The 14,855-nt window shown below is 39.6% G+C and overlaps 1 protein-coding gene across 7 annotated transcripts in view; it reads right to left on the bottom strand.

Annotated features, from left to right (window-relative positions):
• LOC135487369 (ankyrin repeat and fibronectin type-III domain-containing protein 1-like) overlaps positions 1-14,855 on the bottom strand; it is a 97,055-nt gene that overhangs the window by 32,448 nt on the left and 49,752 nt on the right. For 6 of the 7 annotated variants that reach the window (XM_064770971.1, XM_064770962.1, XM_064770982.1 and 3 more), the window contains 2 exons: positions 5,616-5,851; positions 4,960-5,049 (listed from right to left, as the gene is read on the bottom strand). In XM_064770971.1, the coding sequence (XP_064627041.1) occupies positions 4,960-5,049; positions 5,616-5,851 (326 nt within the window). Of the gene's footprint in view, positions 1-2,069; positions 2,201-4,959; positions 5,050-5,615; positions 5,852-14,855 lie in introns of those variants that run through there. The other variant, XM_064771038.1, reaches the window with a different exon arrangement.

The following is a 14,855-nucleotide window of genomic DNA, read 5'->3' as shown; positions in this document are numbered from 1 at the left end:
TTAATTTGAAGAATATCCATGGATTATAAATGTCAAAACAGAAGTTAAACAAGCTTATCCAGGTAATGATACCTTAAAAAGTTTCTACCTGAACAATCTGAATGACTATCCATCCGATATTTGAAGGAACAAAGTATCAAAGAAAATGGTGAGTGTTCAAAAAGACGGTGAGAGAGATGTTTTGTTTCTAGACCTGTATTTCACACAGACTCCATCAATTGAGTGTAATCATTCCGAAAGTGGATGGATAATGAAATAAATAGAGTTATGACTCAAAGACGAAACAACGGTGATTCACATAGATTATATCGGTTATCGGGTATATTCACCCGAAGCGAGGATCATCACCGATGATGGTGAGTCAATAGGTGAACAAAGCCTAGCTATATTGGCATGTCTGAAAACTGATGCAAGTTCACAAAACTTCAGTAAAGTTTGATCCTATATATATACCCGTACTTAAAATCGATTCCAAATCTGTGCTTAAGTAGAGGATGTGTTTGTTATTTCACAATATCCAATGGTTTCACACACAAGTTCAAAAGATTTTTGTTTGATATTTCACAATATCCAATGGTTTCACACACAAGTTCAAAAGATTTTTGTTTGATATGTCACAATATCCACTGGTTTCACACACAAGTTCAAAAGATTTTGTTTGATTATCACAATATCCAATGGTTTGATACTTCACTATGATAAAAATCCACAGGTTTCCCACTTAGATTCAAATTCTTAATATTTTGATCCTCCTAGTTCAAATTGATTTCAGAATGGCACCGATGGTCTGTTAGATTTTCCACTAGACCAACGATCCTCAACCTCTCAAAGGCTGTTTCACACATGTAAACCCAGTGCCAGTGGAGTCTTATCTATTTCTCTGAATTCTTTAACTTGTACAAATCACAGGAAACCTGTTAGACATGGTGATTCGTGTTACTAAATAAATACAACTGGACTTAGTTTTTATTCATACTTTTACCAATCAAGGTAAACCCGATGGGGCAATTCCCGATACAAATTATTGTGGGTGCTAATTTTTTATCCTACTTCTTATACCAGTCGAGATAGAGACCAATGGGGCAATTCTTAACCCAAAACATTTTGGGATGAGTTGCAAGTGGGATGGTTTAAATGTGTTACTCAGAAGATACAGAAGTGGGAATCATTTCAAGAAATCTATTCGGGAACATGTAATAATATGTTTCTTTATATCCTGCAATTGAAGAACAGAAGTGGAACAAGGATCAACACCCACAAACACAGTGAGAGGAACATCACTAAAAATATAAGGATTTATTTTCAAGATAAAACAGACACACAGTGGGAGTAACACTTGTGCCTTCATAGAGTTCATTCCATGAATTAAAAATTTGCCATTCTCACAGTATTGGTACCGGTAAGTATTTTTTGACACTTTGGACTTTGACGTAAGATTTTGTTCAACTGCTGTGCTTACTGTGTAAAATCATCAACAGAGTGCCAATTTCTCATGAAATAAGACTATACATCCTCAGACAACATCCTGAGGAACTGGTTTGCACAATTGGTGGCCACTTTCTTCATTTTATCAGGCAAATTAAGAGAATGAATCATTCTCGTGAGGTTCATTGGGCAACGTGCGACCGCTTGCTATCATGGTATGTTGGCAGGATGAATCCACCTGCTTCTATGAAAGTGTACTTGATACCATGGCACATGGCTGACCAACTGCCGGAAACCAAGGTACAATCATGCTATCACGCTGGGCCAGACATTCAAATACTCGCATCTTGACGTCACATACGCGCTAGACTATTTCTCCAATAAGGTAGGATAAATATCAGCTGACCTCCATATTGTGGGGCAACCGACCATTTTATAAAACCCCAATATGAAATACACTTCCCGAGTGCAGTGCACACTCTATATTCTGCAGTGCACTCTATACTAACACAAGAACTCTGTTAAATAAAGTAGTGCTGCCCAGGATTATCTTGAGACACTCTTCCTTTAAGGCACTACAGCTGGCCAATATCCAAGCCAATTTCTTGCTATCAAATCTGAAATCAACAACTGCCTCAACTTACCTCATAATTTAGATTTGTCCGTAAAATGAACCAAAACTTACTCCTATCTGTTAATATACATGTAGCAGCTGTCTTGACAACTAACGCATCAACTGAAAACCTTTCCCAGAATATATTGTTCCCACAGGTCGAAAAAAAAACAGACCTCAGGAAAAATTGCTGAAAGGACCATATATGACCGAGCAAAAGCCAATATGATGGCGTATTTCACATGTGACCTAGGATGCTTTACGTTAATAAGGTAATCAAAACTGTAATAATGATTCATATCAATGTGATATTACTTCATAACATCCTCGAATCGGGTCAGTTATCATATTGTCAGAGATCACGCAGACGTCAGAATAATTTTGTCCTAATTGCTTCGCAATTAGGCTAGGGTGAAGCCTTTTCGTGATTGGGCATATTTTTGATAGAGGCACTTTTTATTTCATGGAAAAATTCTAACCAGTTAAAAATGTATTCATTTTTGCCAAATATTATCGTATTTGAGAGAAGCCTCATTGCCTATTGGTTAACACTGCTGGCTACCACGCAATTGGGCCTGGATTCGATTCCGGGGAGAACCCAGGATTGTATTTTTGGATGAACCGGCGTGGCTTTCAAGGAACTAAAATTCCTGCAAGTAAAAGATCCCACACAGATGGACAGTATAGCCTATAGTGGACTCCATACCTCCGACCAAAATCCAATAGGGTTACGACACCGATAATAATGATGATATGATGGTATTTAAAAGTACGGATGCCTTGTTTTAGGTGACGTTCCCCACTGATTCTAGAAAGCTTCAGATTTTTATCTGAGAACGAGAACGAGGTGGCATTCTGACAATTGATATTGCGTTGTCTATTGTCAGAAATTGCCTAAAAACAACACAACAAAACAATTTCAAATGACATTTGACTAGACTTGACTTGACTTGATGATGTCCACGAGAGAGAGGAAAACACTTGGTTCTCATTCTTGGATCAAAATCTGAAATGAGTTTACAAGCTTAGTTGAGTTCTCCACAGTTTCTCAGTGGTACTTGACTGAGCGGACCACTTTGCTCTGCTGGTCAGTTGGTGGTTATCTCAATTTTCAAGTGTGCAGCTTGAAGGCTACTCGGCAGAAAAAGACAATAATGAGAAGTTGGATTGAGTTCCACCAATTTCAACTAATTAGAGAGTTAGTACTTGAGAGGAACTGTTGACCGGAATCAGGAGTTCATCTGTCTAAAGCAAGGTCAAGCATTTTTGTTGCCTCAGATGCCCGGGATGTTTTGTTGGGTTCATTTTTGCAGGTTTGGCGGAAATGGCCGATCGTGATTCCTTGTCTCAGAACCAAATTGTCATATTTAGCAAAATATGCTGTCCTGGTAAATAAAAGTGTAATGGCCCTCTTTGTGAATCTCTGCATGGTCACCTGTTCTGTCAGTCATCAGGGTGGTTTGACATTTGGCACCCTGGTGGTGGTCAGATGAACCACGGCCCTTTATCCTGACCTTACAAGAGCTCCTTTATTGAATCAGAGGGACAATTAGTAAGCGATTTATTTCGCTGAAAAATTGACATGGCGGATGATCTCGGAGCGCAACTGAGATATTCGGCACAGCAATGAACTGACCCAGTAAAAACATAAAACAGGTGGATTTAATGAAAAAACTGGAAGATAGTTCAAACTCGCTCATTCCTTTTCACCTCAGAAGTATCTGTGTTTCAAATGCATTTCTGTACAGTAACATATGCAAAATACATAGCAGAGTCTGGTCTGTTTGCCATGAAATTTAGTTTAGCCTCCAGAGATTTCATTTCCTGCCATTGCAAGTACAGGTAAGGTGAAAGATGTTTAAAGTCAACTTCTTAAACCAGAACCTTCATCCTTTTTTCCAGATATTTCCAAAACAATTTATTTCCAAAATATATTTGGAGCTTGATGTGTGTCAGGGTATTTGACAGGAATAAGTTACTTTGATACCAACTTCAAATAGTGATCAGTTATTTATAACTTAGGTCATATGCCTGTTGTGCAATTTGATAAAGTCAAGTCTACAGGACTTTGATAACCACATGTGAAAAACAAGTTGATCTGCTATTTTGCTGTTACCACCCAGATTTGACCCATGCACATTTTGATAGCAGGGTCGCTAATTCTTGAGGGGGTTGTTGTCTAGCGAATATGAATACACCAAGATGGCCAACCAGCATTGGTCATCACGTCATATAAAGAATCTACACCTGCCACAACCGACGTCATTGAAAAACATGTTTTTCATTCAGATTTGGCTCTTTTTTATTACCTTATCTTCTTCTTGCACAAATTGTATGTTCAAGTTCGATCAAATGAATTCAGATAAGAGGTGATCAGAAGAAAAACCACAAATCTAAGATTTTTACCACAGAATAGAAGGGAATTATAAAACTACAGAACTTGCATACGGCATTATTATTCAGGTGACCTAAGGTCACCACACTTTAAGGGGTCTATGTCTGTTAGAGGAAGTATAAACATTAGTGTTCTACCGGAATCCCCCTCCCCATGCCCCAGGATGGCCCTGCCTCACAAGGCCTACCTTTCGCAGAAGATCTGCCGAGAAACGTAAATCTTATTTTGCGTGGTGGCGTTATTGGAGGATTCATTCCTATCCCATCAGTCAACACCTGTGGCGGGTACATTCTGAATGAGCTCGGCAGATGCGCAGACCTCGAATCCCAGCACTTCAAAAGGTGCATTTTTTATCACTGTTGAAGAATCTTGTAATGGTCCCGGGATACTGTAAGCCAGCAAGTTTCTGAGATGTTTTATTTTTGCACTTAGCTAAATTTATATGCGAATCTAGGTGCTTATTCCCTTTTCCCTTTAACAACAGTGCTGAAAGGGTTGAAATAAAAACAGAGAAAAGTCAACTCACTTTTTTCTTGTTTTGATCTGCGTCTTCTGTCCGCGCTGTAACTTCTCAGTCTGCCTCTTTCAACCCCACGTCGTCGAGCAGCCGGGGACGCTGGAAAGGGGAAGGTTACTCATCACTTATTGGATACTAATTACCGGACAAAGGGACACAGTACATTTGGATTAATCATAAGATTGATGCAAGGATGATTCATGTCAAGATTGACTTACGGAAACTCATTTTTCTGCTCAGCGTTGAAAATTTCGAGGACTTATACTTATACCCTCCACCCACAAAAATAATCATTACAATATCGTTCTGACAAAAATAATCAGTTATAATGGGAATTCAAATGCTGAAAAAGTCTCCTTACATGTTGTTTTGCATGCAGCATTGCACCAGTTCACTCAGGCGAGTTAAGGTTAAGCCAAAACAGTTTGAAATTCATATTTCAAAAGAAAATATTCAAAATGGTTATTAATTCCTTCTAAATCTTAGAATTACAGCATTGAGAATTATAATTTTGAGACCACTCCTTATAAATTATGCTGTCTCACGAAACAGGAATACAAACATTAGAGGCACATTTGTTGTTGCCTAATTCCTCACAGTGTTTAGTGTCAGACAACCAATACCTCCATTCCGGTATCAATTCCTTGAGGGAAAAGAAGACTCACCCGAATTCTTGCGCACATGAAGATTGGGAGCAAGGCCTGGGTTTGGACTAGGTGAATCACTCTGTGGATGAAGGCCTAACAGGGGACTCCCCTGGAAGATGGGCAGTGTCGACGGAGGCGAGCTGCATCGCCTATCATCTGGGGCTGGCGGTGGGCATATCTCTTCTGGCTGTAGGTATTTGTACACTGGGATTGTCGGCAAGGTCTTGGAACGGACAAATTCTTTACCATTTAATCTGCAATGAGAAGAATTGAAGAAAAACATTAGCATGGTTATTTTTCGACAGCAGCCACAGCAATAACATGCAAGGTTGGCTGAACTGTATACTTGTCATAGTCAAATGCTTGTGCAGTTCAGGTTTTCAATCTGAAATTGAGAATGTTTCGGTCAAATCATTTCACAGCAAAAACCTATGAACAGACAGTGGTGGATTCTAAGGATTGATCTGAAAGTCAAAGGAGAGGTCGTAAGAAAGCCAATATGTATGAGAAACTTGTCAAGATCTGAAAAAACTACAAAAGGATATCATCTCAAACCGGCTGTTGACAGATAACAAATACTATGAATACCAAGTTTCAGTGAACTTACATGCATATTGCACTTGGGAATAATGTGAACTTTTCTTTTCCTGCACCAACAGTGGTGTACCCCATTAAGGTTGATTTTCTTCAATTCAGAATTCAGAATTCAAACTGAAACCAGCACCATTTTGATCGTACCTTCATTCAGCACCTAGTCAGAAACTGTTGGATGTTTTTCAAGATTGTGTCTGGAACGGTTTTTTAAACAGAACTGGCGAACCACAGTGGTGTGATACACCTGAATGAAGGCAGATCACCTGTTTTTATTTGTCTCCAGGCAATAGGTGATTTCAAGTACAACTCACCCTTTATTTATTTACAAATTAATCGAATATACCCGGTTGGGGTCCATTTGGAGAGAGTGAAACAGGGGCGGATCCAAGACTCAAGAAAAACTGGGCACTTGTCGAGCAAAAGCAATAAAATCTACTGTGAAGAGTGGCTGTTCTCATTACTCTACACACTCTACTACAAGATGATGAAATTCCGTGACTCGGATGCAAGCGACACTCTGATTGCGCACTTTTTTTCTACCACCACAATCCGTGTGATGGGTACGCTCTTCATCTCGGGTTTGAAATATCGAAAAAAATTATTGAATCAACTTGTAGAAATCATCCCCAACACACCAAGAAGTCCAGGTTCACCATCATCGCAAACTTTTTTCTGATGTGATTCGCAGGATTCACACGACATTCTAATGGTGAAACAGAGTTTCCATGGTGATACATGATTCAATTTTAAAGATTCTGTTACAAGAGGCATATATGTAGGCATTACTGAATATCATGTTACACATCCTGAGGAAATAAGGGGTTGATGTTCACTTCTCCGGCCCAGAGAAGCAAACATTAGGCTGTAAAAGTAGGCTGTAATGCAGTTATTATGGCTGCAACTTGGTACAATATGGGCCTAGTATTTGCATATCTGTCTACACAAAGGCATTGACGAAATTTATATATAGGCCTAGGGGGTATTATTAACACAATGAGAACTTTTCAAATTCAAGTTAAATTTTCAAGGTTTGAACAATAGCAGGCCTTTAAAAAACAGTTGCTCCGTTTCACTCACTACAAGACCTACAACCAGACACTTTCCGCCAAAATACAGTTCATTTCAACTGAGGAGACTAGAATTTCTCTATAGAAATATGTACAATTGCATAGGTTGCTTTAGTCAAGTCTGCATGGAGTAGACATAACGCTGAATCAATGGTAGATGATATATCTAATGATGCTTTGATTGCAGAGCATTTTTTTCCCCTTCATTACCTGACTATCAATCTAACATGCAGAAATTCGTTGTTTAAAGCTTTTGGTCGACCAAGTACAAATAGGTGATACATCGTTTGAACAAGAAGTTGGGAAAAATTGGTAAACATCCCTTTAATTGGTGTATTTTTTAGCATAGCGCCTGAAAGCAAGTATGGATTAAAGATCTTTATCCATACTTGATGAAAGTAATAAGAGTAGTTGGTCGGGAGGCTGTGGACCGGCAATACTGAGGGTCTCTCTAAAACAAAAATTTAAATTTACCAAGAATTTTGGTAAACTGATGCTAAATATACCAGGACACCCCACATCTTAACCGCACTGTCCCTTTCTAAGTCTCCTGGATTCCCCCCCTTCCCAGGATTGGACAATGACCTAAACTTAGGAACATTGACTCTAAAAGTACACTGCAAGATTTGTACTCAAAATCAGCAACCCTGGATTCTATAAATACTACTAGAAAGAGCTTTCTTTTGCCACTGATGCTAACTTAATAACCATCCAAAGTCTAATACGAGGTAAATCAATCAGAATTATTTGGGTATCATTGATTGTGTAACGGAACAGAGACATCTCGAAATGTCCTGGGGAGTCTATAAACAATTCGTAATCAGGTCAACAGGATCAAAGACAGATTTTTTTCCTTTTGCTAACAAAATGAATTCAGAGAGTGCAAGGATGAGAAGAGATATGATTCTTCTTTATTTTCCCAAAAATGGATCAAACAAGTATAGTTTTTTTTGCAAGGATGTATTTCCAACAGCATCAGTGACAAATTAAATCATACAAATTGCAATTATCCTGTCCCAAACATGATTTTAGATATATATTTTTGACAATACCCAGTATATGCTTCAAACCGAAGTGGAAATTAGATATTCTGGTCACACAAATTGAACAAGTTTTAAGGTTTTGACACACATACAAGAAAACACAACAAAAAGTTCAAGTTGTCTCAGCCCTGGATTCGCACCACTACTGAGTGAGTCTACAAACTTGTATGGTAAGGTTGATCGGGAAACACGCCCTCAATTCATTGAGCAGAAACAAGGTTAGTTACACTGACACCGAATGGTTTGAAATCTCAGATCTAGAGCAACACTCTGCACTCCAGTAAGTTAGTTCCACCGACACAGAATGCTATGGTATAACTGGTAGATATAGATTGATCAATCAATTACTGTTTGAAATCTCAGATCTAGAGCAACACTCTGCACTCCAGTAAATTACTTCCACCGACACAGAATGCTATGGTATAACTGTTAGATATAGATTGATCAATGAATTACTGTTTTAAATCTCAGATCTAGAGCAACGCTCTGCACTCCAGTAAGTTAGTTCCACTGACACAGAATGCTATGGTATAACTGGTAGATATAGATTGATCAATGAATTACTGTTTTAAATCTCAGATCTAGAGCAACGCTCTGCACTCCAGTAAGTTAGTTCCACTGACACAGAATGCTATGGTATAACTGGTAGATATAGATTGATCAATAAATTACTGTTTGAAATCTAAGATCTAGAGCAACAAAGCAGCAACAGGGTTAGTTCTGCCGAAAGAGAATACTGACTTACCAATAGTATAACTGGTAGATACATAATTGTGACCCGCTCTACCAAAACTAGGCGCTTGTCGCATCTGAACTTGACAGGTTGATACGGACTTGTTGTTCATTTCCCTATTGTAGACCTTTTGTGAAATGTGACCAAATCAGTTTGTAATAGATTTCACAAAAGGTCTACAATAGGGAAATGAACAACAAGTCCGTATGAACCTGTCAAGTTCAGATGCGACAAGCGCCTAGTTTTGGTAGAGCGGGTCACAATTTACAAATTCACAGTTTGTAAATCTCAGAAATGAAGAAAACGGCTTCCCAAGTAACAGATTACTCACATGAATATCATGCATATTCACACCCTTTAACAAATTGCCTGCGGTTCAGAAGCGGTCAGTTGGCATTGGTGCCACATGCAGCGAGTTATTTCTATTTGGCCAAATCACAGATTGCCAAGTAAGCTGATTCCCTTATTCCCCATGAGAGCCCCATGAATAGAAATAAAAGCTTCACAGGAGTCCCAGCAACAGGTGAATAAAATCCATACTAATTCGCCCGATTTAGAGCTGGTGTGGTCATTAGGAGCATTCAGACCCGATTTTATATCCTTGTGGTATGTTTGAGAAAAATTTTGAAAATAAAATCAAGTCGCTTTCTGTCGCTGCGTCTAGTGATAGTCAGGACAACCTGATTGCGATTTTTTCAATTGTGGGCCACTTTTCAATCACAATTGTTTAGTTGTCATGGCAATAGTAACTTGCCCTATGCATTTAAAGCACTGACTGTTATTGTAAAGGATCGATGGTCGCGAATGTCAGATGCAGGCGAATTTTCCCAAAATGATGATTTATCAACACCTATTAACTTGGTCATTCATTCATTCATTGAGCTTACTGATGGTACCAGTAGCATTTTGAGCAATTTTCAAGGTGTAACAAGCGATTTCAGTTGCGGCGACCTGCGTTGCCTAGATTTCTTTCAACCGGCCATGACACCTATTGGTCAACTCTTCGGCAACATATATAAATCTTTTTCCATTTAAAATCAAAAACAGGCAAGAGGATGTGTTCCCTGCATCGAAAAGCCAGTTACGGCCTGAAATTGTTTTTGTTTAAAGTACATTCTAGTATCTTTTTCGGAAAGATCAGGAAGAATTTGCAAGTTCGAGAACACAATATAGCTTTTGATGGGAGAATGGCAGGAACAAGAGTGCTGAGGAAAGATGAGCGATATTATTCCTGGCATAGACAATATTGTTCCTGGCATAGCTTCCCAATCAATCATCAACATGAACATCAATGTTCACCTCAGAAAACTTCAATATACTCTAGTTTCACCGATATAGGATCACTTCAATAATTATAACGAAACGCCAAAAAGGCCAAGCCAAACATAACTTCAAGAGAACTGCGTAACATGGTGTTTCAAACCGATAGTTTATCAAAATCCAACATGTTGAATTAACAAATGAACATTTGCTTACTTTGGAGGCTGACTTGAATATTTAGAAATAGTCTTAGATCGGTGAATGTAGAGTATATGACTAGATCTAAATGTGTAGCAATCTTTCTGAGTTAATCTTCCTCTTTCCTCATTTTTTACAAAATAGTCTGAGAGATATCTGACAACTGTTCAGACCAGACCAAGTCTATTAAAGTTAACGTCATTCTCATTTGTAAAGCATGGATCTTTTCAGATAGTGTTTTTTTAGAATTTCAATCGGTATCTGATGTACTCACTAGATGGCAGAACAAAGTAAGAAGATCAGTCATGCCTGTCATTTTCATCATTCGATGGTCTTAAGTCATGTTCCCGCTTGGGGTTAGGCTTTGTGTCGATTTCACAGTAATTAATGAAGTAGTCTCAGATCGGTGAAACTAGAGTAATAGACCATAACGTTTCCAGTATTTTTCAGAAAGGTCAATTATAAAAGATTGGTAATTTTTTCACACTTACAGAAGTGCGAGGGCGTGCGCTGGTGTTCTGATATTGTACACTGGCAATCTATATTTATACAACATGTAGCTCAAAATACGCGGTATTGATTAAAACGGTTATTTTTCCGGCTTCAATCATGTTGGGTAGTTGACACCTGATACATATCGTGATTCTGCAACTCCATATAAAGTAACATTGTGGACATTTTTGCACCGCATAACAGTGCCATAGCTGTAAACTCTGCTTTGTTTTAAGGATTCACCCAAAAAATTACAATTCAAGAGTGAACATATATTGGTTTTGAGACCAAACTGGAGGTATTGGTTGTCTCACCAAACACTGCATGGTGGCGCAAAAACGCTGGCCAAACTGAGGCCGTAACTGGTGTTGTGGGCGAAATGACAGATCCACCACTGCAGTATTCGGAGAGACAACCAGACCAAAAGTGAGGATCAATTTCTTTTCTAGAACACCTCACATACTTAATATAATACGAAATTCAAACAGGTGATAAATAATCCATTATGACGTCACCCACTCCCCCGGATTCTTTTTGGCCCTGGGGGTCTGAAAGGGTGTTTCGGGGTGCAATGTGAGCGCTGGAAGTGTTAATTGTATTCTAAAACACTTAGGTTTCAAAATTCTATGTTTCAACTTCATGCGCGCTACACAAGAGAATCTGTACAAGCCTAGAAAAACTTATCACATGATTGATGGTCTCCCCTAACATCATCGGAAATTCAAATGATCAACGGCCAATATCTCCAGGGTACACGTAAACAAGGATTAATACAGCCCGGTTGGTCTGCTCGTCTGCTTGCTAAGTGTCATCTGCCCAGACAACAACAGTGTAGCGTTTTTACAGCGGATTAAGGAAAATAATGGCATATCTCTCTGATATACAAGAGTAGTCAAATCTGCAATATACCGTAGACCCGTCAATATCCGCAGCCATTTTATTTCCCAGTTTTGTGGAATTGCAACTGAAGCACACTTTTGGTTCAGCGTTTTGACAACACCGTAACAGTAATTTCAATGAGCTTTTCTTTTTCGAAACAATTTATTTTGCGATTATCTGTAGAGGCGTAAAATGCAAAAATAAATGGCACAGCAATATTTCCGAGTTTACAGTGAACAGGATGGATGCTTCGCAAACACCTTGCACTCCGGTTAAAGGAATGTTTCTTTTTGGGATGCCTGGATTTGAGCAAGATTTGGTCCAAGCAATGGATTGCATCAGTATTTGGCCAATATTGCTTTTTAGGGAGTTGGGACAGAGCCTCTTTTATGATGAGACATCCGGACAGGTACCCCTTTCCCCTCTCTGATTTCTCAGTTCACGTTACTGGAATGTTCTGTACCAGACAAAGAATGTCAATAAAAATATGAACAAGCAGGATTACGATTTAGTCAAAAAAGCCATCAGCAGCAGACACCCAAACATGGATAATGCAGAGAAGACGTCTGCCAGACAATAACAATAACAATCTCGAGTTTTTGTGGAAGAGAACTATAATGTTTTGCCAAGGCTTATAGGTTCAGAGGAAATTGCACCTAACGTACGTTCTTTTTCGGAATCAAGGGTCGAATTTGTTAATGGTAATATTTGAAAGCTGGCAAACAAAGACCTGGAAAGCCATTACGTTTGTGGTCCTTGTCATTTCCACACCCGAGCTGCGATGGTATGTTCGATGAGACAGACACCGATGGCAGGGATTAGTGTGATGACGTCTGCTATAAAGGAAGGACAACAACAAGTGAAGGTCGCTAGGTGAAGCATCCTCGAGGACGGAGGAGCCAACACAGATCGCTGTTTCCTCAGGATGCGGATGCACAGGTGCAAGAACTGATAATCACAGGTGTCATATCATCAACTCACAAAATGAGCCACTGCCATGGTGAGCAAATGTGCCACCATTGGCATTGCCATTTCTGACAGATGTTGACGCCGCCGATGCTGGACGAATGACGATGGACGACAGACAAGACGCAATGACATACCCTCACCATGTGAGCTAAAAAGTTCCAATCAGCTTTCAACGCTCAGCAAGGAAGCCAAGCAAAAAGGCTTCAAATGAACACAAAAATATATATTCCAACTCGCATAAACTAATTCGCCGCCAGGACTGGACCAACAGAAAGTAATTTACGGCCGCCTTATGCACAACGCAAATCACATTGTCAGCCCGATCACGCTATTGATAAAATTCTATTCAATTTGTCGGGAAACCTGTCAGAGAGCTAGAGTATCGAGGGGCGAGAAATCGAATACTCGTGTAAGAAGGTAACTCCCAGTACAACATGGTTCAACAGTGATAAGTCTGTGATAGCGCTGATCATGCTCGGTTGGTTCTGACAGGCTGGCCGGCTGGGGAAATTCTGTTATATGGTCGGGGTTGAACACCCAGTCAATTAAAGGGATATGTTTCCTTAAATGTGCCCCAGCATTAGATAGCTGTTTTAGAAGAACTTGTTTTCTTAAAGGGGATTATAGGCAGGAGCTTGGGCCGGTCTATGAATTGATGGTCTCCAGATGACTATCTATAACGTGCACAGTTTGGCAACTAGGTCTGGACGGCCATATTTGGGGCCTCTTACTTGAATATCCAGTAAGGATCTTAGACCAGTGAAACTAGAGTAAGCTTATATGCATGGTGTGTCACAGCTGACGTAGACATGTCAAAACGTCAAATTGCAGGAGTGAAAGACTGAGGGAGTACTGAAAAGCGCAAAATTTGCAAGGGGGAGCTGAACTCACAACCTCCCAATAAGGAGTCTTGGAGAACTTACCACTATGTCACCACCATGCACATTCTTCAAATTCCCACTCAATTTTCCAACAATTAATATGCAGTTAGACCATGGAACCTCCCTTAACGGACACCTCACTATTAAGGACAACCTCTCTAATAAGGACCCCAGTTTGGGTCCTGAATTGGTTGCTTCTCTTCAATCTGACCTCCCTAATCAGGCAACCTCTATTAAGGACTTGTCAGTCAAAAGAGTGTCCTTAATAGAGGAGTTCTACTGTAATTTGTTTCTGCTCATTACAAGAAGAATGTCATATAAGACAGCACGGCTCCTGCGTTACTTATGATAAAGAACTTCAATAGACCGACTTGACAATTTATTGGCAAGTTCGTTTCTCTCGACACACTCAACCTAGCGTACCAAGTGACTTAACCAATACCTAATATACTGTTATTGAGATGTCTAGTGCATAAGTTATGAATGACGACATTGAGATGATTTGTTCTAATGTACTTTAAATTTTGCAGAGAACTTAATTATTACTTGTGATTGGTCGATCTCTGTTGTGTGCATCATTCCATTCATAACTGGAGCGCAGTGGTGTTCTCAGGCTCTCGATCCTGGGGTACTTGGTGCTTCTTCTTTTCATTTGACAGTAGTTCAATGAAATTCATGGTCCAGTATGTTTATACAGTAAGATAGAATGGGGTAATTGTAGCCCTGGTGTAATTGTAGCCCCGGTTTAATTGTAGCCCCTGCCTATGATATTGATTGATATCCCCATGCATCAAACAATGCAGGGGCTACAAATAAACCGGGGCTACATTTACCCCATTCTACCCTACATTGACTCATGTTTCCTCCCCAAGGTTTTAGCAATTGGGTCCACCTCGTCTGGCCAAACCTAGTTCCTCTGGGCAGCATAGAGTCGGCAGTCTTGAAGAACATGAATAGGAATCACTTCCTTGTATCCACACATGCAGTCTAGGGTATCAGGCAGTCTGGGATATTGATGCAAAGTGAGCAACGACTGGATGTTTTTCTTGTAATGCACGCATGTTCCCAGGCACCAAATGGCTAATAGGGATGGATGCTCGGTAAGTTGGAAGGCCAGACTTGAAGACACGAGTTCTCAGCAA

This window comes from Lineus longissimus, chromosome 1 (genome assembly GCF_910592395.1).
Source record: "Lineus longissimus chromosome 1, tnLinLong1.2, whole genome shotgun sequence".
NCBI lineage: Eukaryota > Metazoa > Nemertea > Pilidiophora > Heteronemertea > Lineidae > Lineus > Lineus longissimus.
This window is presented reverse-complemented; position numbering and strand designations above follow the sequence as displayed.